At 61.3% G+C, this 26,251-nt stretch overlaps 1 protein-coding gene across 1 annotated transcript; it reads right to left on the bottom strand.

Moving 5' to 3' along the window:
- Positions 1–350: 350 nt before the first annotated feature.
- On the bottom strand, positions 351–26,251 carry BMP8B (bone morphogenetic protein 8b). Its single transcript, XM_084872836.1, has 7 exons — positions 25,610–26,251; positions 14,584–14,773; positions 14,079–14,227; positions 8,311–8,511; positions 6,634–6,713; positions 6,058–6,168; positions 351–4,145 (listed from the first exon to the last, which is right to left on the bottom strand). The coding sequence occupies exons 1-7, from the start codon at positions 25,941–25,943 to the stop codon at positions 3,996–3,998; spliced, it is 1,215 nt and encodes a 404-aa protein (XP_084728962.1). The 5' UTR covers positions 25,944–26,251; the 3' UTR covers positions 351–3,995.

The following is a 26,251-nucleotide window of genomic DNA, read 5'->3' as shown; positions in this document are numbered from 1 at the left end:
TGCTCCAGCACCAGGACCGCGGACATGTGCTGGGTTCTGCCAATCCACTGCCTCACTAGCTCCGTGAGGGCTGGGCCCTGTCCTAGTCCTGGTTTTGACAGCTGCACCGAGGAAGGGACCCAGACTGCGGCTCAATCAGTGCTGTGGCTGCTGGAGTTCCCTCTGCTGCCACGTGCCTCCAGGTGCTGCTGGCACGGACCTTTGTCACAGTCACGGCCTCGCACAACCACTGGGAGAGACTAGAACCTGCTTTTTTCGTGGTGAAACCTGAGTCTTGTAGAGTTCAGGGGATAGAAAACTAGAAAGCCATGTTTTTTAAAAAATATTTATTAACAGGTTAGTTCTCACCATACAAGAAAGTGGGAAAAGCATATATCAAAGTACTTTAATATAATACTTAAAAATACCCATCTATAACATATAAACATCTATATTTATACCTATATCCTAAGGAGAAAATACTAGAAATAAATTTACAAAATATTAATAGTGTATTTATCTGAGTCATAGGACTATGGTGATTTGAATTGTATTTTTTATTTAAACTTCCTTCCAAAACGACATTGTGTGTGTAGTAAATTAAAAGTAAAAATTTTTAAAGGTTAAGTGCTTGCATAAGGTCTTTGCATAAAGAGGGAAACCTGGGATGGACCATCCCTTTCCAGTGCTCAGGGGCCACTGGTGGTGCTGAGCACCTTCTACAGGACAGGGATCCTGTGTCAGGGAACACAGCCAGTTTCACAGCCCTGGCCATTGCCAGCAAAACCCAGCGCTTGCCTCAGGCCTTCCAAGCAGGTGAGAGTTCAAGTCCTGCCCTCAAAGTAGTGCAGAATGTAGTTATTTTTAATGGCAAAACCCAGCTCTGAAGTAAATACACTATCACCCTTGGGACACATTCTGGGAGGAGGCTTAGTGGGCAAGCATGGAAGGGGCTCAAAACTAGCAAATTCATTTGTAGTAATATCAGCAGGTACCAGCTGTTAAGCATCAGTAGGCCAGACATTGTCCTAAATGTTTACGCACATAACCGGTCCTCCTAACAGCCAGGAGGGAAAAGCCAGTGTCCTGCTATAGAGAGGAGGAGGAAGAACCAGGATTCACATCTATTTGGTCCCAAAACCTACACTGTTGCTATGCTGCCTCTTTCCTATTTCCTGGGATTTTCCCAGAACACGTGACTTCCCTGCCTTAGAAGAGAGCACTAACGTTGCGACCACTGGGTCTCAAGGCCAGGACTGCACTGCCAACGCCAAGGCTGCCTGTGTCTCTCCTTAGTCTGTGTCTCCACGTGTCCTCCCTTCCCGCCAACTGTCCCTGACTCCTCATTGCTGTCGGTGGGTATGCACAGACCACCCTTACTTCTCCTCCTGGTCTGGTGTGGCCAGATAAACAAGCCATGCCCTGAGCAAGAGGAAGGGAAGCAGTGGCATCGGGGCTGTGTTCCTGCCAGCCAGGGCCACCCACTGCAGCTGCCATGCTCCGCTCAGCAGGTCGATAACTCATGGAATGAAATGCATGGGCTTCATGTCCACAGTTATTCCACTGCCTGGGGCTTTTTCTACAATATTTGATTCCATTGGGTGACTCAGAAGTTGGTCTCAGAAGTTGCTGGAAGTCCAATCGCCAGGTGGGAAAGCAGTGACTTACTGTTTTCAATTGTTCCGCACGAAAACAGATTGCAACTCCTATCCATTCCTGCTGTGCACAGCTTGATTGATAGGGAAGGGATACACCGAATCTTCAAAACTTTAGGTTATCTGACAGGCATTGCTGCTGCACCCCTACCCGCACCAGGCCATTGCTGGGCACTAAAGATACCAGGGGAAGTAAAAAAGTAGTTGCCAAAATAATTGGCTAATTTAGAATTTACAGTTATCTAAAAGACAAACCTTCATGTTGGGAAGACATAAGGTCTGGAATAGCCAATAGTTAGGTACCCATTTGTGACGGCCTCCTGGTTCATAGCTCAGATCTGTGATGGCCATGGCTCTGGCTTCAGGTTATGAGGGTGTATCTGGACTCAGCACTCAGACACGGATTCCATGGCTGAAGGCCCTCACGTGTTAGGGATGGGAAATGGCCCAGAAGAGGGAACCACCCACAAGTCAGGTCTCCTAACGGCTAGGCCAGTGGTCGGCAAACTCATTCGTCAATAGAGCCAAATATCAACGGTAAAACGATTGAAATTTTGAGAGCCAGATTTTTTAAACTATATAGGTAGGTACATTGTTATTAATTAGGGTACTCCTAAACTGGCCTTTACTAAAAACATTTTCAATCTGAGGCATGTGGCTCGTGAGCCGCGGTTTGCCGACCACTGGGCTAGGCCAAAGCTCAGATCCCTACACTGGCTGATGGAGAAAATATCTTCAAGATAGTCCGGGCCCCTGGGAGGGCCTCTTCCTCGGCACTCCCTCCCAGAATCCCTCCCAGTCCTGCCGCCTGGCCCAGCCTCCACCCTGCCCCAGACCGGCTCTCCCGGAGCCGCCCTCAGGGGGCAGAGTGGACCCCAGGGACGTGCGTCCTTGGGCACACGGGTCTTGCTGCCTCTGTGGGCTGCGCCTGTGGGTTGGGGTGGGCCCAGGATCTGCTATTAACCACACGGTATTTCAGGGTTCAGGCAGCTGGACTGTCTGCTCCAGCAGGTAAATTACAGGGTGAGCAAGTCCGAAATCAAATAAACACTCCCACCGCCTCGGCTGCTCCAAGGACAACAGTGGTTTCCGGGAACCTTCCCACCCGGCTCCCCTAATGGCTGCCTGGCACTCCCCCGGGACAGGGGCCTCTTCTCTGGCTCACAGGCCCCGAGACACAGGACGGGGCTCCTGAGCAGACAGGGTGACGCAGACTTCGGTGGCCAGCCTGTGTTCTGACAACTTCTGGACACGACGGGTGCTGGCAAGGCCCTCCCGCGGCCCACGCCTGGCCACAGGCTGCCCGGTGTCACAGACACATTTCTCTGGGTGGAACAGATTGCTCCTTGGCAGGAGACGGCACGGTTTCAATTCACCTGCAAACTCTAAGGTGCTGGAAGCGGCTGCCTGGAGTTCTGTGCTGATCACTTGAAATTCTATCCAGATTTGGTAAAAAACAGCATTAAGGTTGATTACTGATGCCGTCATGCAGAAGAGAAAGGAACGCTATGTCATCTGTGCTGAGCCCTGTCACCCTGGGCTACCCCATGTTCGCTTGGCTCAGTAGAAAGATCCCTCCCCACAGAGCGGAACTCCCGACGTTCAACACGACGACAGACAGGCGGGTCAGTGAAGCCCCAAGACTTCTTGTTTCTCCAAAGGTAGAGTTTCCATGTGCTGCGTGCTGAGAGAGGACACACAGATCCAGGGCAGGGAGACAGGAGAAAAATGCCCTTGGCCTGAGCCCTTAACCAGGCTGCTCCTTCAGCTCTTCCTGCAGTTGCCCCACATGCCTCCCCGTGGCCAGCAGTTTGGTAATTCAGATCCGAAAATACAGAACACACAAGGCAAGTCCATGCTCTTTAACAAGTACCCAGAAATGCCTACTTTTGCCCCTGAGAAGGGTAGGCAACTGGAAGTGGGCCAAACCCTGACTACGCCCCCCAAACCCTGCAACGGAGACGGGAGGACCTGAGCTGGTCACCTTGGGCTCCAGGTGCCTCTCGGGTCATTGCATATCTGCCCACAGCCCAAGCCAGCAAGGAGCAAGGGCAGGTCCTCAGATAGGACTTTTGTGCCAACCCCGAAGAGCCAGTCAGCACGTGCCACTGGGGGACAGGGCTGGGCAGAACCCTGCCCGGTGACTCTGCCCACCAGAACAGAAAGCCAGAATCTATCACAGCCTCAGGCAGGGGAGGGTGGGGCCTGAAAGGACCCAGCCCTGGCAGGAAGAGGAAGGGGCATGGACATGTTGCTCTGAGGAGTCTCCGTGCCAGTCCTCTCTGTGGTCTGGCTGGGTTTGAGGGTCGCAGTCTCTGGAGCGGGGCTGACCGGCGGGAGGCGCTGCAGCGGCCGCCGGCCTCAGTGGCAGCCGCAGGCCTTGACCACCATGTTGCGGTGCTTGCGCAGGATGACGTTGTTGCTGCTGTCGTAGTAGAGCACGGAGGTGGCGCTCAGCTTGGTGGGCGCGCAGCACGCCTTGGGCACAGCGTCCGGCTTCAGCAGGTGCACCTGCCGGGGCGGCGGGCAGAGGGTGAGCACCGGGCCTTCTCCGCACCCGCCCAGCGCCTGGCCCCGCCCCGCCCACTCCAGCCACAGCCAGGGCGGTGTGACGTGGAAATCTGCTCTCCCTGACCCCTGCCCCGCCCTGGGCCCTTAGGGCACGGCCTGGGCACCTGTCAGCTCCCCGCCACACCCACTCCCCTCAGACCTGAGGGCCCTGCTGGTCCCAGCACACAAGGCACCTGATGGCAGGTCCTACGCCCGAGGCCCCTGCAGCACCGGCCCCCTCCCAGAACCCCCTCCACTCTTCCCTCTTCTTGGCTTCTTTAAAAAAATGTTCTTATTGATTTCAAAGAGGAAGGGGGAGGGAGAGATAGGCACATCAATGATGAGAGAGAATCATTGATCAGCTGCCTCCTGCACGTCCCCTACTGGGGATCGATCCCTCAACCGAGGCACCTGCCCTGACCAAGAGCCAAGCTGTGACCTCCTGGTTCATGGGTCGGCGCTCAACCTCTGAGCCACACTGACCGGCTTCTCCGGGCTCCTGCAATGACCTGACCATGCCTGTCCGGCCCTTGTTTGTGGCCTGTCCCCCAGCTTGTTCATGGAGCCACTGACAAAGCCTCGGATTCTAGCTTCACCCCGGGGGGTTCAACATCGTCATTTCTCAAAGCACCGTGCCCCATCCTGACAGCTGCTCGGCGGGTCTGACTGGGAGGTGACTGGGAGGTGACGGAGCAGCGCACACAGGCCACGGGGCTGGGCGGGACTCGGGCCGGGCGGGGCGGTGAGCCTGCTCCCTTGGCCTGAGCCGCTCCCCAAGAAAGAGCCTGGTTGTGGGCTATTTCGGCTCCACACAAATATTTGTCCTGCGACTTGGCAGGATGAGCGGAGTTAGCTTGCCTCCAGATCAGGCCCCACCGACGGGCCCCGGGCTCGGGGGCAGGAGAGGGAGGAACCGGCTTCCAGCCGGGTGTGGGGGCCGCTCCGAGGGCCCAGGAGCGGGGGAAGCCCAGCCCTGCGGGGCTGCAGGACCCGGGGAAGCTTTCTGATGGGGACCCGCCCGCAGTCTGGTCCCTGTTCCCCAACGCCCACTTGTCCCGGGAGCCCGCTCTGAGCCAGCCGGCCAGGACGGTCAGCGGGCACTGGGCTGGCCGGGGGCCCAGGGCGCCTCTGCAGCCACTGGGGAAGCCGAGGCCGCGGCAGGGATGTCAGCCAGACCGGACGGGGGCCACTGCTCCCAGCTCAGCCTCCACAGGAGGTGTCAGCCCGGCATTCAAAGGCCCACGTGAGAGGAACCGGCAGCACCGCCCGGGCGCCGGCCAGGGGCTCTGAGGGGAGCGGGAGGCCTGTCCTGGCCTGGGAGCCGGAGAGGCCGGGCCTCAGGGCTGCAGCCTTTCTGAGCGGAGAGCCCTGCGCTCGGGGCGATGGTGACTCTCCCGACTCACCGTGAGGGGTGTGAGCACACGCCGTCTCTCACCCGTGTGCACGTCACTTGAGGTTGAACAATCCCGTGCACATGGGCACACGTGTTCAGAGTGCACAGGCACCCGGGTGGAATGCACATCTGTTCTGTGCGTGTGTTCATGTGACCAGCACACATACCTGCAGGTCCCCACGTGCATGTGTGCACACGTGTGTGTGTGTGTGTGTGTGTGTGTGTGTGTGTGTGAGAGAGAGAGAGAGAGAGAGAGAGAGAGGGAATGTGTGTGTGAGTGTGTGTGCACCAGCAGGGAGTCTGCAGACGCAGGCTGGCCGCTCGGGGACCCGCTCCTGCACGGTGTGGGAGCTGAACGACACGCGCACTCAGCCGAGGTTCCACGTGAGAACCTGAGACGAGCAGCCCCCCCCCCCCCCCAGGCTGCCCGCGCCCCTCCTCGGCGCCCGCCCCGGCCGGCCGCACGGGCTGGGCACTGACCAGGGACTGCACGATGGCGTGGTTGGTGGCGTTCATGCAGGAGTCCAGCGGGAAGGAGCACTCCCCCTCGCAGTAATAGGCCGAGTAGCCTTGGGGGGCGATGACCCAGTCCTGGTGGGAATGGAGAAGGTGAGTCCCACCATGTGGCCCCTCCCACCAGCACCTCCCCCTCCCTCCCTCAGCCTCAGGGACCTGTCACTCACCCTCAGCCCCCTGAGCAGTCCCCCTCCCCCTCTTACCCCCCAAGCCTGGCATCCACCCCAAGACCCTCAGCGGACAGGTCCTCCTGCTGCCCCGCCCCGCCTCCCACAGCTGCTTCCTGCAGAGGCACAGAGGCTCGGCAGCCTGGCCTCGGGGTCCCTTTTGCCCTGACATTTTATGGCTCGGGAGGCAGGTTGTCTCCATTTTCACAGTTTTTACCAAAAAGCACCTTTTCACCATAAAAGTATCACATTCTCCTTTCAGAACACATGGAAAACCCAGAAGAAAATAATACATGAAAAAAAAACCCCCAAGTCTACCCCCTCCTGGAGACACGTGACCTCCGGGGCCGTCATTGAGGGAGAGCGGCCTTACCAGCCAGCCCAGGTCCTGGAAGCTGACGTAGAGCTCGTGCCGCCGGCACACCTGCCGCCCGTGGGAGCCGTGGGCGCCATCTGCGGACAGACGGGAGGTCTCTCCGGGCCTCTGAGCCGCTGACGGGCTCCGGGCGGGGATGCCCTCGGGGCACGTTTGTGGGAAAGTGAATGATGGAAACTAAGCCCCTGGGCCCACGGTGCCCGTCCCTGCAGCTCTGCTGGTGTCCGGCCAATCAGAGCCTTCGATGGCTCCCAGCGGCTCCACAGGAAGCCCTGCCCGCCAGCCTCCCGGCTTCAGCCTGTGGGCCTCCTGGTGTCAATAAACAGCCAGGGGCCTTCTGCCCCCAGGCGGGGCATCCCCTTCCCTCCTGAGACACCCTGCCTCCCCCCACCGTCCTCCACACCCCGCACAGGTCCAGGGGCTCATGTGAAGGCCAAGCAGGGGCTGACTCCCATGAAAGAAAGAGGCACACGGCCGGGTGAGGCCCGTCCCCCGATTCCGAGGGTCTCACCTGGTGGGGAGACCTTCCCCCAAAGAACTGTGCGTCCCGCAGGGAGCCGGGGAGGGAGCCGGGGAGGGGGCCGGGGAGGGGGCCGGGGAGGGAGCCGGGCACAGGGGGCCGGGCACAGGGAGCCGGGCACAGGGAGCCGGGGAGGGAGCCGGGGAGGGAGCCGGGCACAGGGAGCCGGGCACAGGGAGCCGGGGAGGGAGCCGGGGAGGGGGCCGGGGAGGCGGCCGGGGAGGGGGCCGGGGAGGGAGCCGGGGAGGGAGCCGGGCACAGGGAGCCGGGGAGGGGGCCGGGGAGGCGGCCGGGGAGGGAGCCGGGCACAGGGAGCCGGGGAGGGGGCCGGGGAGGCGGCCGGGGAGGGAGCCGGGGAGGGAGCCGGGCACAGGGAGCCGGGGAGGGAGCCCGGGAGGGAGCCGGGCACAGGGAGCCGGGGAGGGGGCCGGGGAGGCGGCCGGGGAGGGAGCCGGGGAGGGAGCCGGGCACAGGGAGCCGGGGAGGGAGCCGGGGAGGGAGCCGGGGAGGGAGCCGGGCACAGGGAGCCGGGGAGGGAGCCGGGGAGGGAGCCGGGCACAGGGGGCCGGGCACAGGGAGCCGGGGAGGCGGCCGGGGAGGGAGCCGGGGAGGGAGCCGGGCACAGGGAGCCGGGGAGGGAGCCGGGGAGGGAGCCGGGGAGGGAGCCGGGGAGGGGGCCGGGGAGGGGGCCGGGGAGGGAGCCGGGGAGGGGGCCGGGCACAGGGAGCCGGGGAGGGGGCCGGGGAGGGAGCCGGGCACAGGGAGCCGGGGAGGGAGCCGGGGAGGGAGCCGGGGAGGGGGCCGGGGAGGGAGCGGGGAGGGAGCCGGGGAGGGGGCCGGGGAGGGAGCCGGGCACAGGGAGCCGGGGAGGGAGCCGGGGAGGGAGCCGAGAGGGGGCCGGGGAGGGAGCCGGGGAGGGAGCCGGGCACAGGGGGCGCTGCCAGGGGGAAGGGCACCTGGTTCTGACGGAGCTCGGGAGGCACAGAGGGGACTCCAGGGGCAGGGAGGCCTGAGAGACAGGGCATGGCCGTCCACAGGGGCCTGGGGCAGGGAGGGTGTCAGAGGGGGGCTGGAGGGTGACCCCTCGTGAGGGCCAGAGGGCTCTGCCGCCACCCTCAGTCCTGGGCCACAGCCTCGGCCCGGCCCGGACTCACCGAAGATGCCCGGGAGCCGGTGGGGCTGCGGCAGCTCGTTGGTCTTCTTCAGCAGCCGCCGCCTCAGGGGCCGCACCGCCCGGGGCGCCCGGATGGGGCCGGGGCCGGGGCTCGCCCTGAAGAACGTGACCATGAATGGCTGTTTGGAGCGCGGGGCCCGGCGCCCCAGCAGCCCGGCCAGGCCCGGGTCCACGCTGCGCCCTGCGACAGAGAGAGGAGGGTCGCCGAGGGCCCGGCTCCGAGCGGGCACAGCGGCTCTGATCGGGCACAGCGGCTCCGAGCGGGCACAGCGGCTCTGCGGGGGCCCGGGGGCTGGGAGCGTGAGGGCTGCGGCCCGAGGCGGCCCCTGTGCCCGCACCCGAAGGCCGATCCACACCCAGCCCCGGCCCCGCAGAGGGCTGAGGAGCCCGGAGGAGCCCGCGGACCAGGGTCGGCATCAGTGACGTCAGAGCCACACGGCAGCCGCCCACCGCGGTCTGAGGACTCCTGGGCCCGAGACCCCTTCCCGCCTCCTCCATCCGGGATGTCCCGGGACCGAGGGCACCGGCTGGTTGGCGCAGCTGCCAGGGCGAGGCCCTCCTGCTTCCTGCCGCCACCGACAGGCGGCTCAGCGGGCGGAGAAGGGACCAGAGGCCCAGAGCGGCCTCAGCCGGGCCGGGCCGATCCCGGAGCCACGCTCTGTCCACGGGCCCGGGTCCTGGTTGGGAAGGAAGGAGGCCGCGGGCAGGGCCATGCTGGGGCCTCCGCCTCGGAATGGCGGGTCCAGAAACACGGGTTTCACCACGGCCTCTGTGAGAACACTCCTCAGCCTGCCACCTCCAGGCTACCAGGACCCCTCCTTCTGGCCTCCTCCTGTCCCCCGGGACCTCGCAATGCTGTCACCGTCGCAGCAATGAAACAACGTGGGGAGCTTCTGAGGAAAATGTCCTGCGTTCCCAGAATTCACTGAGACTAGCTTATCGCTAGGCGTGTAGGTTACTTCCTGGCTCTCGTTGTAAAGAAGAGAATGAGACAGAACCTCTTCACTTTCTTTTCCTGTGGAATGTGAGCAGGAGCGCGAGAACCAACTCGTTTTTGTTTCTCAAACACGGTGACCGCCCTTCCACTGCCGTGTGCGTTCCCCTCAACGCTGCACTACGGACACACACGGTCACGCACACCCATGTCCACATACACACACATACAGATGCACACACACATAGGTATGTACACTTGTGCCGTCAGCAGGTCTAACATGAGCCTCCAGTAGACACACAGGCCAAGGACATGGCCGGCCCCTCCCACACTCCTGCTCAAAGGTCAGCTCTTAACCAGCTGAGCTTTAGACCTGTGTCCACGGGCCTTAGTGAATCCAACACCTAATGAATCCTAAGACCAACCTTTGACCTATAACATCACCGCCACAGAACAAGGCTCTGGGCCCATCAGAGGCTCCAGGCGGGACTGAACCTGCTAAGACAGGAGCTGACGCTGCCGGCGCTGTTGCTGGAAGGAGCCCAGACAGAAGCATTTGGGAGTTTGGGTCCCGGCGAGTCGCAGTCAGGAGGACGCAGGGGAACTGCGAGGACACAGGCCACAGGCCACATGAAAGCTCTGCGAGCAGAGGGGACAGGCCAGTGAGGCCAGGACAAGGCGGCCACGGAGCACGAGCAGATGGGCGCCTGTTGTCAGGTGGCACCGGAGTGGAGCTCCACGGCCTGGCTGACTCAGGGGCCGCCCAGGGCCCAGCAGCCCTCCAGCCTGTGTGTGCCGCTGCCCGGTCCCTGTTCCCTGGACAGCCCTGCCCCCTGGGCCCGGAGGACCTGCCCTGGGCTGTGCTCACTGTTTGCTTTTCTTTGTGCAACTGTCTGTGAGGATCTCATTGGGGTGTCCTGGGTGCAGGGAGGACACAGATCCACTAGGCAGCGCCACGGAGGCCGCCCGTCCCGGAGGCAGCCTGTGGGCACGGGGAGCCTGCCTGAGGGTCCTGGAGCAGCTGTCCTGGTTCCATTGCACAGAAGCAGGAACCGAGGCCCAGTGAGCAGCACCTGCTCAAGGTCCCCAAGCTGCAACCAGCCAGGACAATTCTGCCACCCAGCACGCCCCGCAGAGGCCGGTCTGGGGCAGGGGGCCGGACTAGGGGACTGACCCCTGTTTTTCAGACGGTCTAACCTGGGAGGCCTGGGAATGGCCCCCCGGCCCCCCTTCCGGAGCCCAGAGCTCCTCTCCCTCCACCCTGAGCAGGCTCCCCGCCTGCCCCTGGCCGTCTTCCTGGTGAGCCCTCGGCTGCCCACTCTGACAGGCCCCTTTCCAGAAAGGCCGAGAGGGGCGCTTAGGAGCCTCTGGGGCCTCTAGACCTGACCTGAGGTGCGGGCAGGCACGCTGTCCCCTGTGCAGGTGAGGGGTGTGCGTGGCCATGCCTGGAGCTGTGGGCCACGCAGGACGGGAGACGCTGCTCCTCTGAGCAGGTGGGCCCCAGGGGCCTCCAGCCTCATCCACCTCTGAGCCTGCCCCTTCAGAGTCGATGTCTGGGCAGCTCACCTGCCTATCCTGTCCTCTCATGCGCCTCCCCAGCTGTGCCAGGCCAAGCTCTCCCCCAGCTTCCTTCTGCTCTGGGTCCACCTGCAGCCCCTGCTCCCCCTCAGCCTGGAGTCACGGACGTGGCCCTGGTGCCACGTTGAATGTCACTGGGGACGCCTGGTGGACACCTCGGAGGGAATCCCAGCTGTGGACCTGGTCTGCTTTGTCCCTCAGGTGACTTCATCACGTGAGGATGGGAAACTCAGTCCTTTTCCTCCTTCCTGCCGCTTAACAGCCCGTAACTTGTTGGCCCTGGGAACCTCAGCCTGTTCCACACTGCCGCTGGGACGTTCTGGCTCCCAGGGCACATCTGCCCAGAAGCCCCCAAGGGGTGTCCACTCCATCCCACTCACCCCACCTGGCCATGTCCCTGGCCTCTTCCCCCAACTCTGCAGGCTGAGCCCTCAGTGAGCACTGCCTCCCACCTCCATCCCAGGACTGTCCCTTCCTGGGGATGAGGCCCCTACGAGGCCTCCCTGAAAGGCCTTCCTGGACCAGCTGGAGCTTCCTGCTCTCACCCAGGAGCTCATGTTGGCTGTGCGCCCCCTAGAGCCATGTGTAGGAAGTGCAAGCTCCGTGTGTGTGTGTGTGTGTGTGTGTGTGTGTGTGTGTGTGTGTTGGGGAGGGGCTTAAAGCCGCTGCCAGATTCCCCCCTCCAAACACACACATACAAACTCACTTTTCTCCAAGTCTTTGAGACTGAGGACTCAGGATGAAATACCTCGAGCCCCTCTTGGATTGCAAGAGAATATTAGCAAGAGGCCGGTTCAGGCTCCACAGCAGGAGGGAGGACAGTGTCTGCTAGGACACAGGAGCACTGTGAGTCCAGGTGAGAAAACCATCGGAGCCATCGGTTAGCTTTCCAGAACGCCTCCTGTCACAGCCACAGCCTTGGCATCACACGGGCGGGCTGTTTATGGAGGAAACCCCAGGGCACCTCTCCCTGCCAGCTCTCCACCACCAGGTCACGTCCCTCCGCGGTGGTCCTCCCTTCCTCCTGGAGCATCCACTGAGCTACGAGGAGGAGGAGGAGGCGTGCGGGAAGAGGAGGTGAGGCTACGGGAAACTACATTTAGCAACAAAATGAAAGGCCCAGCAGAAAAGTCAGAAGGGCCAAAGGAGAAAATCTTTCATTAGACAGCATGTCTTCCCACCACGTACTGACATTTATGGTTGGTTTTTTTTAAAGTTTTATTATTATTATCCTCACCAAGGATGTGTTTTTATTGATTTTAGAGAGAGAAAGGGAAAGAGGGAGGAAAACAAAGAGGGAGGGAAGGAGGGAGAGAGGGAGAGAGGGAGAGAGGGAGAGAGGGAGAGAGGGAGAGAGAGAGAGAGAGAGAGAGAGAGAGAGAGAGAGAGAGAGAGAAAGAGAGAGACATCGATCACTTGCCTCCCATACACGCCCGGGTCAGGGATCTAATCTGCAGCCTGGGTGTGTGCCCTGACCAGGAATCAAGCCCGCTGCCCTTCCGAGCCTGGGAAGATGCTCCAACCAACGGGGCCACAGCAGCAGGCGGACGTGCACACTGTTTCCACGGCACTAGTAAAGTGGCGCCGCTGCCATCCTCTGGTGGTCACTCCCTCCCTGGACATCTCCCCGTTCACGAGGGGAGAGACCTGTGGGTCACCTCCAGCTGCACACTTTCATGGCGAATCACGGTGAAGAGGCGTCTGAGGCCCGGCCGCCTGCAGCAGCGCTTTCTGAGGCCACAGAGCACACGATACACGTCTGCCTTCCCTCTGTTTTGTTTAAGTCACTTCCCTCTGAGAGGACAGTCCTTCTGGTGGCAGAAAGCCTGTGGGGCCAGAACACGGCCAGGCAGCCTGTGAAATGGCCGCGGGATCCCCGCCTTCCCCTTCCTCTGGATGGGGGGCATGCAAGAGGCAGCCGATCAATGATTCTCTCTCATCATTGATGTTTCTATCTCTCTCTCCTCCCTTCCTCTTTGAAATAAAAAAGGAAATATATATATTTTCTTAAAATTCCAATGGCTCTGTCCTCTTTATTCCCGATCCCTCTACCCACGTGTCTCCATTTCTGAGGCTGCCAGCCCGCCCCAGCTCTCACTGGGACACCGGCTGCCGGCCTCTCTGGCCTCCCTTCCCCTCCCCCACAGCTCACACCTCTCAGAGGTCAGGGTGCTCACTTTGTGCAGACAATAAGCAAAGCTCTTACTTTACAATAGTTGAGATGTACAAAAAATTGCAAAGGTGCTTATACAGAGAATTCCCTATACCCAGACGCAGTGTCCCCTGGGAAATGATAAATTTCAATTACTGTGGTGCATTTGCGTCAACTAATGAGCCAATACTGATACCTTCTTACCTAAACAGCATGCTTTACTCAGATTTCACTTATTCGGCGTTCCCCAAGGTCCTTTTCTCCCCAGGATCCTGTCCGGACCCCACGGGCACTGAGCCCTTACAGCTCCTCCGGCACCCGGGGCTGTGGCCATCCTCAGGCCGCCCTGGCTTTTGGTGGCCTTGCCAGTTCAGGCCTTCTGCAGGCTGCCCTTCAATACGGTTTGTCTGATGTTTTTCTCATGGCGACACTGGGGTTGTGGGTTGGGGAGAAGACCCCGGAGGAGAAGAGCCTCCCATGCCCTCACACCCAGGGGACACGGGAGCCCAATGAGTTTCCACAGGAGCCCTGATGGCCTGGCTGAGGTGGCGCAGGTCAGCTTTCCCACCGTCCAGTCACCGCCCTCCCGACACACTGTCCTCAGGGAGGCCCGTCACCAGGGGCTGCCCACACTGAGGGGGGAGTGATCACGCCTCCCTGAGGGGTCTCCTATGGAAAGCTATTGTAGATCAGACCCTGCCGTCCTCCACGCTGTGCCGTTCACGCAGCTCCCTAAGCACTGCCCCCTCACGCTGGTTTCCCCAACGCGGAGTGCCCGCTGCTGCCTCTCTCGGCTCCTCTCCTTCCAGCCTCTCCTGGACCCTCTGCTCCCGCCACGCGGCCCTGGTGGTCACACCGCGATCTGGGGCTCCTTCGGGCCCCCCACGCCCACTGCCTGGGATGGAGGAGGCTCCGCCCTAAACCCCCGTGGGTGAGAGACTGCCTGAAGGCTCCTCCCCAGGTGAGAAACGGCTCGGAGGGTGAGCAACCTGCGGGGTCACAGGGAGAAAGCTGCAGGGCTGGGCTGCAGCCCGGGCCCTCTGACCAGAGCCCGCGGAGAAGGGGCGCTGCCGCCCGTCCTCACCGTCCTCTGTCTCCAGGTAGAGGCGCAGTCCCAGGTCCTTGCTGCGGTTCAGCAACCAGTGGTCACTGGCTGCTGTCACGTCCAGCACCAGCCAGCCCTCGTCCTCAGCTCGGAGCGTCTGAAGATCCAAAAAGAACAAGTCAGACTCCCTGTGGATACGAAAGAACAATTAACCGGAGCCGCACCGCTGCCTCCGTGTTCCTGTGCCCCTGGGGACCGCTCCTGGGCGCCGACCCTCCTGGCCCTGAGCCGGGTGCCTCACTGCCTCTCTCACTGCATCTACCTAGGAAGGTGCGCCGCCCCCGGGGACAGATGGGGAAACTGAGGCTGGGAGCTCAGTGCCCCGTCCAAGGTCCCACAGCCAGGACGGCAGGGAGGGGTTGAAGCCAGAGGCCAGGGCCTTGGTCCAAGCATCCTTCCTCTCGGAGGGGGCTCCCAGGAAGCCTGTCTGTCCCCAGGGCTGGGCCGGACACACCCAGAGTGACGGGGGCGGGGGGACAGGCACCTGTTGGCCCGCTCTCTGACCACCTCGAACAGGCTGATGTGGAGGGTCCTGTTGAGCAGGTGGGCGCTGGGCAGCTTGTAGATCCGGAACTCGGCCGCCGTGAGCGCCTCCCCCGCCGGGATCTGGGTCAGGTCGAAGTGGAACTCCTTCCAGTGGGGCTCTGGGTGGCCCAGGGAGCGGTCGAGCTCCACTGCAAGACAAAGCGGCTGCTGGCTCGGGCTCTGGGCTCGGGCTCCTGGGTGCAGGGCCCGGGGGGACCAGGGGCCGGGACAGCCTGGGAGAGGCATTCCCTCCCTGGGGAATGGGCCTGCCCCCGGCTCTGCCCCCCATGCTGAGAGGCCCGGGGCCCTGCAGCGAGGTGCCCAGCACAGCACCTGATGCACAGGGGGGCCAACAAGGGCAGCCCCGTTTCTGGCCCCCAGCCTCCACCCAGCAGGTCCGGCCCAGCCCCCTTCTGTCTCTGGCCCTCAGATGAGGCAGAGAGGACAGGCCCCTCCTCCGGAGACGGACTTCAGACCCGAGGGGAAGAGGCCGCATGGCGGCGGGGACATGACTGAGTGCTCAGAGCCCCCGGTGTGTGGACGGAACGTGGGACGTGAGCGCTCACAGCTGACAGTGGAGCCGGGCCTGGAGGGGGACAGTGAGTTCACCCCGAGGTCACGGGACAAGGATGCTGCAGAGGAAGGGACACTGTGAGCAAAGGCCTGGAGCGGAGAGCTGACGGCACAGACAGGGAGACAACAGCCATGGAACACAGCGGAGGGCGCAGGGGGGCAGGGTCCTCTTGGAGCAAGGGGAAGGAGGAGGGGGCCAGAGGGAGCGATGGGGAGGAACAAGCAGCAAGGTGGGAGTGACAGCCCCTGGGGGGGCCCAGTCAGTGCCGGGGAGGCGGAGGCCCCGTGGTGTGGTGGGATCTGAGTGGGCTTCCTGGAGGAGGTGCCATCTGAACTGGCCCCAGAGGCTGGGATGACATCTGGGCGGGTGGGGAGTGGCAGGGAGGGCTTTCCAGGCAGAGCGGAATCGAATGCCCAGGCTGAGTGGGCCAGGGCCACCACAGATCGGAGGGTGGGGTACAGGCTGAGGCTGGAAGGGGCCTGACTGCGGAGAGTTGGGGTTCCGGCCTAGGAGCAGGGCTGTGCCTCTGGCCGGTGGGGGCCCGGGCTCGGGGCAGCAGGCAGCAGGGGGGGGTGAGGAGGCTGTGCGTGGAGCGGGTGAAGCACGGGCTGGAGGGGCCCCCGGTGGCTCCGCCGCGGGGCCTGGTCCAACACTCTGGGCGAGAGGCCGCTGGTGCCGAACTGATCCCCATCGCCCGGCGGCCGGAAACGCCCAGGACAGTGTATTTAGGGCCGTCTCACTTTAGCCTCTGGTCGCTTTCAAACACTGCAAATCTGTGTTTCCGGAAAGCAGGGGCGGGAGCCGCCCAGCACCTTCCCCCAAACCCAACACCGAGATTTTAATTACACGTCTGCGAGTCTCTTTAAAAAGCCTCTCTGGCTACTGGGCCCGGTGACCACAGTCCGGCTGGGGGCAGAGGCGGATGTGGGAGCACGTCCTGTCCTCTGGTGGGAGCCTGGGCCGGCGGTGGCCGGGCACACAGCTGTGCTGGGCGGGCCAGCAGACACACGCTTGGGCAGGAGATGAGTGTTCCATTCCCGGACGGGAGGAGAGGAGAGAGTGTCCGTGGTCAGGCAGGAAGCGGGACACGCAGCAAGTGCCCACGGGAGCCAGGCGGTTCAGAGACACCGGTGGCCCCGGGTCCTCCCGCACAGGCCGGGTGTGGAGGGCAGGGGCCTCCGCAGACACATGCACACGCTCGACTCTGGTGACGATTCCCGCGATTCAGGGACCACACGCCCATGTCCATGACGTGGCCGTGTAAGAACCCAGGCCCGCGGGATGGGAGAGGCCCAGGCTGCTGGCCGTCACAGGGGATGGCACAGAGAGTGAAGGCTGTCGTTCCTTCACACCCTCCACCGGACCCTCTCCAAGCATCGTATGAGCATTTGTCCCCAGGCGGGGAACTGACGGGTGGGTCACTGGGTCGCTGTCTGCAGGCCTGAGGCGGATTCCCATGTTGGACCCGGGGACAGAGGGAGCCAGCCGCAACCTGCCAGCCCCAGTGGGCACCGAGCCAGGCGGCCTCCCTGCCCTGCTGGGTCAGGAACCCCTTGTTCACCTGAACGGACTCCCCTTCCGAATGTCCGGCCTGTGTTTTGATGAACCACCAGTGGCTCCAGCACAGGAAACTGCCCCCTGGCTACTCCCGGCAAACCCCGGAAGATGGGACATTGTTACAAAATTGCTTTCATCAAAAGTTGGTGAAATGTCCTGAGAGTGGAACTGGGTAAAGAGAGCAACTCGTTCATCTGACGGTCAGCGGTCAGCGGTCAGTGGGGAGGGTGGGAGGTGGGCCCCTGTGGATTGGCAGCTTTGAGTTAGGAGAGATGTTGCCCCAGGTGGTCTTCTGAGAAAGCGTTTTCCGGCCTCGATTTCCTCCGTGAACTGTGCAGATCCAGCTGCTTTCACAGCGAGGCAGCTCGGAGTGCCCGCCTGACCGGGCCCCGCCAGCCATGTCCGTCCCCAGGGCTTGCCTCCTCCTCTGAGCACCGGGAACAAAGATGCTGCCCAGCTTCCCTCAGGGGCCAGGACAGGCCTTTGTAGAGAAGCAACGGGCTGGGCGGATGACCACTCAACGGGAGTTTAGGACGAACCTGACTTGAAATCTCCCAACATTGTGCCAAGACGTGATCCTGCCCAGAGGCCACGCCGTGGGGTGGCGGGAAGGGGTGACTCTGAGTGACGTTTTTCTGTGCTTATTTGCTTATTTATCCATTACTTTATCAAGCTCAATTTATCAACAAACATATCAAATTCTTACTGCATGGCTCTGGCAGTGTGGCTCGGTTGGTTGGAACGCATCCCTTGCACCAAAAGGTGATGGGTTCAATTCCCGGTCGGAGCACTCACCTCAGTAGCAGGTATGATCGCTGGTCAGGGCCCATGGGGGAGGCAGCCAATCAATGTTTCTCTCTCTCTCTCTCTCTCCTTCGCTCCCTCCCTCCCTCCCTCCCTCCCTCCCTCTTTCTCTAAAATCAATAAATATATCCTCAGGTGAGGATTTTAAATAATTCTTATTATAGATAAGAGTCTGTCTAGACATGGAATACAGCAGTAAACAAGACAGAAGTCAGGTCTCTGAAGTCATGTACTTTACAGACTAATGGGGAGGGAATTTAAACAAAGAAACAAGTAAAAGAGGGGATGCCATCTATTGTATGTGGAATATAGAGGGGTTTGGGGTCAGGAGTAGTGGGAAAGGGGTGGGTGGTGCTTTTCTTAGGATAGTCAGTATTGCATTCCTTTGAGTCATAGGTAAGAGCGGACATAAACATTTACACATGTTACTGGTAGGAATACTGCGGACAGGAACCTGGCAATACCCTCTTGCAATACCCTAGCAAAATTATATATGAATTTATCCTTGGACACACCGATCACAAGGACACAAAGGCAAAGGATGAGAGCCATGAGTCAGAGAGACAGACAAAGCTACGCCTTGCTCAACAGGGGCCTCTAAATGTTTATTTTCCACAAAATTACAAAGGCCGCCCAAAATGTTCAAACACTGAACCAGCTTCTGTCTGGGGAAGCAGCACACACATTTAGTCTCTGAATTGCCTTAATGTGGCTTCCAGAACAATAACAGTCATGAGTCACCATGTGCGAATGGGGCCCTGGGCCTTTTCCGCCAGCCCAGTCCCACAACCCTGGGTCCCACGTTTGTGGGAAGGGCCCCGTGAGCAGGAGGCAGCCTCCACACCCACGACCACCGTCAACATTCCGAGGCCCTGCACCTGCCGCTCACCCTGCACCCCCCAGCCTGACACCAGCAAAGGCTTCGGCTATTTTCGTGCCTGGGAGAAAACTGAGTCACCCAGATGACCTACGTCTGTCTTGTTTCTGTCCCATAAGTAAGACTGCAAAAGACCCCCCTCTCGCTCCAGCCCAGAGAGGCTGTTAAGAGAACAGAACCTTCCGACCTGCCCGCCAGTCCTTCCTGCCCTCAAACCCTTCCCCAAGCCTGGCGGGGCCCAGGCGGGGCGTGAGCTCGGCTCTATTCCAGACCTTCCTGAGCTGGCCCGGCCCGTCCACACGGCCTCTGGGGCTTTCCAGTTCCCCACGCCCTCCCAAACCTCCCGGAGCCACTGTCTTCTGGGTGGCCCCAGCCCGTGTCTGAAGGCTGCTTTCCTCTCAGTCCAGCTGTAAAGGCCCCTTGTCCTCCTCTGACCCCACAGAGCAGCCTGCTGGTCTCGCCCTTTCCCCCATCCCAGGGGCCCCTGTGCCTGGTTCGTCCGCCCCCACGGACAGTGAGCAATTGGAGGACAGGGACCAAGCAATGTGAAATGGAAGCAGGAGGCTCCGTCCCCTTCTTCCCAAGAGCTCCTGGTCCCCAGGACAGTGGCTGGGGCCCGGCTCCCCAGCTGTGGGCGAGGGCACTGCTGCTGGTCTGGGAGAGGCTTCCTGTCGAGGCGTCTCCATAGAGGCCACGCACGGGTCTCACTTTCCTGTGGGACTTGCCGGCCCCGAGGCAGAGGGCAGACCCGCCCCCCCCCCCCCCCCCCCGGGTCCCGGAGGCGGACAGGCTGGGCCTGTCTGGCTGGTCCTATCGGTAATGGAGGCCGACGGGCCCACTTCAGACCAAAACAGACCCGGTCCCCACAGCCGGTGCAGGCCCACGGGGGAGCCGAGGAATTGATCACCGATCGATTCTGCACCCCGAAGGGCTTCCCCCTCCAGAAATCTCAGCGCTGCCGAGAGGAGGCCCAGGTCTCAGGCTGCGGTATTTTTAGTCAGTTCTCATTACGGACTCTTTTCGGAGCTCTTTCCATAAACGGCTCTGCACACATAATTACCCTCCGGCCTCAGCCGGCTTCAGACCCCAAATTAAAGGGGACACCGCACACTCCGCCACATCAGGCCTGCCAAGGCCAAGAATAGCCCCAAGGAGGCGGGAGCCAGGGGTGCGAGCCCGCCGGGGCAGGCCGGGAAAGCACGGAACTGTGGGCGTTTTCCGGAAAGACGCGGCCTCGGGGACACATCCTCTCTCCCGTGGGGACGTGTTCCCTGAGGAGGTGGCCGCCTGAGCCCCCACTCTGTGCTCACCCCCGGAGCAGCCCCGTCGGGAGGCAGGGGCTGGGCACATTCTGTGGTCGGAGCTGCACAAGCCTTCAGGGCAGGCCTGCACCGATGGGGAAACTGAGGCCCAGAGGGGCAGAGACTCGCCAGGTGTCCCATGTCAGGGGAGGGTCCTTCACGTGGACTCTCAGACTCGAGCTGACGTAAAAGGAGTGGCCTGGGGTTCCTCTGGGTGACAACACTGGGACGGGGTCACCTGTCTTCAAGGTTCTTCTGCCAACAGGTGCCCTGAGATGCCTGCGGCAGCCGCCCCCCTCCAAGCAGGACCCTCAGGGACTCAGGGTCCCAGGGGAGGACCCAGGACATGCTGACCCTCTGTCAGTGTCTGAAAAGGCAGAGAGGGCTGGCCCTGCTCTCCCCACTGGCCAGGCCAGGCTCCTTCACCGGGGCCCGCCCTGCCTCCCGCTGAATTCCTCTCCTCCACCTTGGCCCACAGAGACCAGGCCTGGCAGAGGGGCAGAAGGGAACAGGAAGAGTCAGATGGTCCCTGCTCTCAGTGGTTCATGGTCTCCGGGGGAGGAGGATAAAGAGGGCAGACACACCCCTGAATCTACAGGCAGAAAGTGACCAACAACCAGGAAGGAGCCTGGCTCTTTGGGAGGAGAGGGGGGTGGGGAGAGTCAGGTTTATGGAAACCCCTGCCTGCCCCCTTTAAAAACAGACATGGAGGTGAGTGTAGTCTCTGCAGAGGGTATAACACGAGCAAAGGCACTGAAGTAGGGGGTAATGTATGAACCAGCTCCCACCTATGAAGTTCTGACCATGAGATGGGCCTCCAGTCGGCCTCACTGCACGTTTCGCTCAGTCCTACTCAACCCGGGAAGGTAGCCTCCTGCACATTAAAGGTGTCTTAAGAGTGAGGAAGGGAGGGTGGGAGACTCTAAAAGGAACCTGTGTAAAGTCTCACAGCTCCCAAGTGGCAGAGTTGGGGTTAGCACCCCAGTTTGATGTAGCCATGGAGGGATGAGTCCAAGGATGCTCAGAGCGGCTTTATTCATAACCCAAAGCAGAAACAAGCTTTGGGTTATGATGGACATTCTTACACATGTCCATCAGTAAGAATGGGTCCATGTGGTGTGGTCATGCAACGCAATATAATTCATTCATAAAAAATAACTACAGCCCTGGCCGGTTTGGCTCAGTGGATTGAGAGTCGAGCTGCAGATGAAGGGTCCCAGGTTCAATTCCGGTCAAGGGTATGTACCTTGGTTGTGGGCACATACTCAGTGGGGGGGTGCAGGAGGCAGCTGATCGATGTTTCTCTCTCATCGATGTTTCTAACTCTCTATCCCTCCCCCTTCCTCTTTGTTGAAAATCAATAAAATATATTAAAAAAAAATAACTACAGATACAACATCGTGGGTAAATCTCAACAATATTCTGTTGAGTGAAAAACCACACACAAGACTAGGCACCATATGCTTCCGTTCACATGAACTTCAAAGAACAGGCCAAATGAGCGTGGTGACAGAAATGACAAAGTGGCTGCCTGAGGGGACTGGCTGGTAGGACTCCCAGGGGCACTCATGTCACATGTGCCTGTGTGGTCTGAATCCTGTGTAATTTTTGTAAGCCCCCAAACAATAGACACTTTAAAAACAGGATTCTCAGTTTACAACATGCACTCAGTCCAGTCCAGGTCAGAGGCCCTTACTGGACCTAATGATGGGCCAGGCCTCGGGGTGGGGGGAGAGGCAGCTTCTATGTAGGGGAAGAGCAGAGGATGTACAGGCAGGGAGACCACCTGCTGTGTGGCCTTGGGAAAATCAAAGACTGTCTCTGAGCCTCATTCTTCTCCTTCACAAAGATATGACAGTATCTATGAGAGGGCAGTGAAGGAACAGATGTGGAGGTCTGGGCTGAGGTCATGCCTGGGTGTCATCTCACATGATCCCGGATCAGTCCCTTACGGTGGGTACCGTGGCCCATCATTAGGTCCAGTAAGGGCCTCTAACCTGGACTGGACTGAGTGCATGTTGTAAACTGAGAATCCTGTTTTTAAAGTGTCTATTGTTTGGGGCTTACAAAAAAACACATGCTCATTACACAGGATTCAGACCACACAGGCACATATGACATGAGTGCCCCTGGGAGTCCTACCAGCCAGTCCCCTCAGGCAGCCACTTTGTCATTTCTGTCACCACGTTCATTTGGCCTTTACAGAAGAGGAAACTGAGGCTCTGAGAAGTGGACTGGAAAGTCCAGGTCACACTACGAGTAGGCAGCATGCAAATTCCGTCTGGGTCCCAGGTCAGCACCCTGAGCCCAGTCCTGTCTACTCCCCCCTGCCCACCCCGTCCTGTGTCCAGATGGGGGTGTCACTGTCTAGACTTGACGGTCGCCTCTGTGGCTCCTGTGTTTGTCTTTTGTCTTTCCCATTACAAGGACAGGTCCACCGGGCAGGGGCTTTGCTTTGCTCACTGCCATGTCTCAGCAACTACAACTGGGCCTGGCACAGAGCAGGTGCCACATGACCATTTGCTCAGTGAATTGGTGAAAAAAATGGAAGCATTCCCTAGTGAAGAACCAAAGAAAGTGGCCTGGGGCTCATGGAGGTAAAGAGGCAGCCCTTCAAGGTCACAGGGCTGAGCAGGGCCTGGGCCAGACCCCTCACTCCCAGCAAGCCCCGCCTCTCCCAAATACAACAGCCCCGGTTTGTCCACACCGCTGTCCTCTGTCACCGGAGACGCAGGAAGAAATCGGTCTGGCGCAGGGAAGGGTCAGGACAAAAGGGAAGATGCTCCAGTGATTTCTGGAGGACTTCTGCCTGCAGTGCCGCCCATGCCTCAGTTTCTCAATCTGGAAGAGGAACACCTGTCACCTGCTCACAGGAGGTGAAAAAGGATTCTGGGAACAAGCAGAGTTGGTCCTGCCTGCCTCTCTGCTCCCTCAGGAGGGGCTGGGCTGACCTGCAGTGCTGAGGTGCAGCCAGCCAAGCCTGTGCTTGGAGGAGAATGTGAGGAGGTCTGACCAACAGAACCACAGGGTCAGAGCTGGGAGGCCCCTGCTTTTCTGACACCATCGCTGTGGGTTGGGTGGGAGCCCAGAGGAGAGGAGTCTGAACCTGGGGATTGCTCAGCTCAGGGCTGTCTCCTCCCTAAGCCCAGGGACCCCAGGGGAGGTTCTGTCTTCTCCACTGGGTATCCGCTCCCATTACTGTGTTCTGGCCATAGGAACCTGCATTTCTACATGCATAAGATTGCCAGGTAATCCAAGCAGGGCTGCCAGTTCTGGCCACAGAAGTCTAGGAGAGGCCTATGGCCACTGGGTCCCACTAACTGCCACTGCTGGTCAGGGGCCTGGCGGGCACCAGGCCTGGCTTCTCAGGAGCCAGATGAGGCCGATAGGAGAGGTGGAGCAGGAGGCAGCAGGTGTGGGAGCCAGAGCGTGGGAGCTGACAGCACAGCGTCTCTGCTATTAGACTCCGTGTGGCTCAGGAGCCTGGGGCCTGGGCCTCCAAACAAGAAAAGAGTCCTGCGAGGTGTCTAATCCCCACATCAGTCTAGGTAATTACCAGTTAAAGCCACTCTCACTGAGAGTTCTGCTAGTGCAATTAGTGTGCCAGAATAAAGAGGTCCCTCTGTCAGCTGGCCGGGCCCGCCCACAGCTGGGCTCCACGGAGCGAGGACCAGCTTGTTGCTCTCACAGGCCTGAGGTCTTATGGGACACAGAGATGGCGGAGGAAGAAGCTGGGGTTTGGGATCCTCAGCCTAGATGGTGACATGGACATGCTGTGTGGCCTGGGCTGGCCATTCAACCTCTCTGAGCCCATGAAACGAGGCTGGTAAAACAGCTTTGCATGGAGCTGCATGGGTGAAACAAGGAGTTCTAGAGCTATGGATGTTCAAATGCTGGTTTTCATTCTAAAAATCGGTGGAAACGCCTTTGCCTGGCTTTTAAAATCTGTGTCTGGTTTTCACGTGTGAATAACACACATGGGGACGTTCCTGTCACATCTGACCCAGGGCTGGGCAGTAGCTGGGAGGGACCCGAGTCAGCGGCGAGGCCCAGGTTCACCCTCAAAGAGGGGGCTGACTTTCTGCTCCTCCCAAGTGTCAACCAGTCACACCACAACGCCGGGGATGCACTGGTCACTAGGGCCCTTGTACAAGGAGGGGCCTGAGGCTCAGAGAGGGGCAGGACTGGCCTAAGATCACACAGCAGAGTCAAGAGGGAGCCAGGTCTTCCTGAGCTCAGGGCCCTGCTTGATTCACAGCAGCAGCTCCCATTAGGGCTGTGCACGCCTTGACCCAGGGGATGCCGGCTGAAGCAGCACATGGGCTGGGCGGTGACTCACTCTGGAAGATGGCTCCCTGGGGGGCATTTTCCCGGTGACTCCATCCACAGCTCGTCTTGGTCCCGAGCCCCGGGTCAGCTTGTCCCAAGTACAGAGCTCCAGCCTCAGTTCCACACACTCTCTGTCCCTAATCCCCACCCTGCCCTCTAACCAGGAAGGCAGCATCCAGAGCCAGTGACCCAAGCCCTGTGCCTGGCACTGGGCTCTCTGCAGAAGCGAACAGCTGCCTCCGACTGCTCACTGCCCCACCTCAGCCCACCGCCAGCCCTCCCTGGCTGTCCCTCTTCCTGCCCTCCTGCAGGAAGCAAATGGCTGAGGACCTCACAATTCCTGCTGCTGCTCCATCCCCTGGGCTCCTCTGCCTGGACCACTCTGAAAGCTCCCTCCACCCTGAGAGCCTGGTGCCCCGATGAAGTACCAACCTGAGCCTTCCCGCTGGGCACGGAGAGGCCCTGCTGTCCTGGGCGTGACAATGCCTCTCCCAGCCTCACTGTCCTCCTCTGGGACGAATATCCTGGCTGTTCCCTGGGCTCTTGGGAGGACTGGGTGAGGCTGTAGGTGGAGGGAGGCTGGTGGCCTTGGCAAAGGTCCTCTCCCTGCTCCCAGCCCCTCAGCTCTCCCACCTCGAGCTGAGCTATAGTTCTTGGGCCCCCAGGTCCAGTCTGGTGTCTTTCTGAGCCCAGGCCCCTCCCTGCCCATCACTGGCCACAGACAGGAGGCAGAGGGGACAGGGGACAGATAGTCATGACTGCACATTAAGGAGAGTTTAAAATGGAGAAGGATATTTCTGAGAACTTTAAGGGTAAATGGCTCCAGATCTGGCTGCAGAGGGGAAAGCCGGGCTTTGCCTGGGAGAACAATGAGGGTCCACGCTGCCCACTGGGCCACTCCACAGGCCTGGACTCTCGCTGCCTGTGAAGCCGTGTCCCAGGCTCCGGGCGTGGTGGCGGGACCACAGACGCCCCCTGAGCTGAGTCCCCGCCTTCCCACCGGACTGACCGCCACAGCGCCGCCTACAGGCTGCCGGGCGGCCGCTGCGGACCCAGGACCCGGGCTCTCCTCTCCCCGCTCATCTGGGTGCTGTGACGGGCGTTCTGCCGTGAACTTTGTCCCTCTCCCCGGCTGCCCTATCTCAGCGACAGCATCACCGCTGTTTACTCATCGTCTCCGGGACCAGCCTGTCTTCCCGGCACTGCCCAGTGCACCTGCCGCCCCGGGAGTCCGCCTCTGGGTGTGTTTGGCGGCGGTGACGGTACTTGCCCCGGGACTCCAATTCCTGCGTCCGCCCCGACGGCCCACGGCTCACCGGCCCGCCCCTCAGACCCGGCCCCGCGGACCCGGGCTCCCGCTCCCTGCGGGGCCCTGTCCCCCTCACGGTCCCCGGTCCCCGCCGGGCACCGCCGTCCAGGCTGGGCGTCGTCCCCGCCGCCGTGCTCCCGCCGAGGGGCCGCCCCGGGGCGGACGGCTCCCGCCCGCACGCGCGGCCTCCGGAGCCCCGGCCCCGGGGTCCCGCCGCCCCGGAGCCGCACTCACCCACGTTGACGAAGCTCATGACCAGGTCGGCGCGGCCCAGGCGCCGCTCGCGGGGGCCGCCGTCCTCGTCGTCGTCGCCGGCCATGGCGTGGTAGAGGTCCAGCATGAAGAGCGGCGCGGACGCGGGCAGCCGGGCGGCGGCGGGCGGCGCGCGGGGCCGGGGGCGGCCGGGCAGCCCGAGCACCGCCAGGATCTCGCGCTGCAGGTCGCGGCGCTCGCGCGGGCCCAGGCGGCGGGGCGGGCCGCCGGGCGGGGGGCGCGGGCCGGGGCCGCCGCCGCTCAGCGCGCACAGCGCCAGCCCCAGCAGCCACAGCGGCCCGGGGCGCGCGGCCATGGCGGGCGGGGCGCCGCGCTCACCCGACGGGCATCCGCTGCGCCGCGGCCCGGGCGGAGGCTCCCCCGACGGCGCGCGGCGGCCGCGCTGGGGGTCGCGGGACGGACGGGCGGGAGTTGCCCGCGGCGGCAGCGCGGTCCCAGAGAACCCGCGCGGCACCTGTCGCGGCGCTGGGCCGGCGGCGTGGACGCCAACACCGAGTCAGAAGTTCCTCGGGGACCGCGGGCCGCGGGCACTGTGTCTGCGCCGCCGCCGCGCAGTCCGGGCGCTCGGGGCGGTGCGGGCCCGCGAGCTTCCTCAGCACAACC

Source organism: Pipistrellus hanaki (assembly GCF_964339955.1).
Source record: "Pipistrellus hanaki genome assembly, chromosome: 2".
NCBI classification, from domain to species: Eukaryota; Metazoa; Chordata; class Mammalia; order Chiroptera; family Vespertilionidae; genus Pipistrellus; species Pipistrellus hanaki.
The sequence above is the reverse complement of the archived record's forward strand: the minus strand, read 5'-3'. Positions and strand labels throughout refer to the sequence as shown.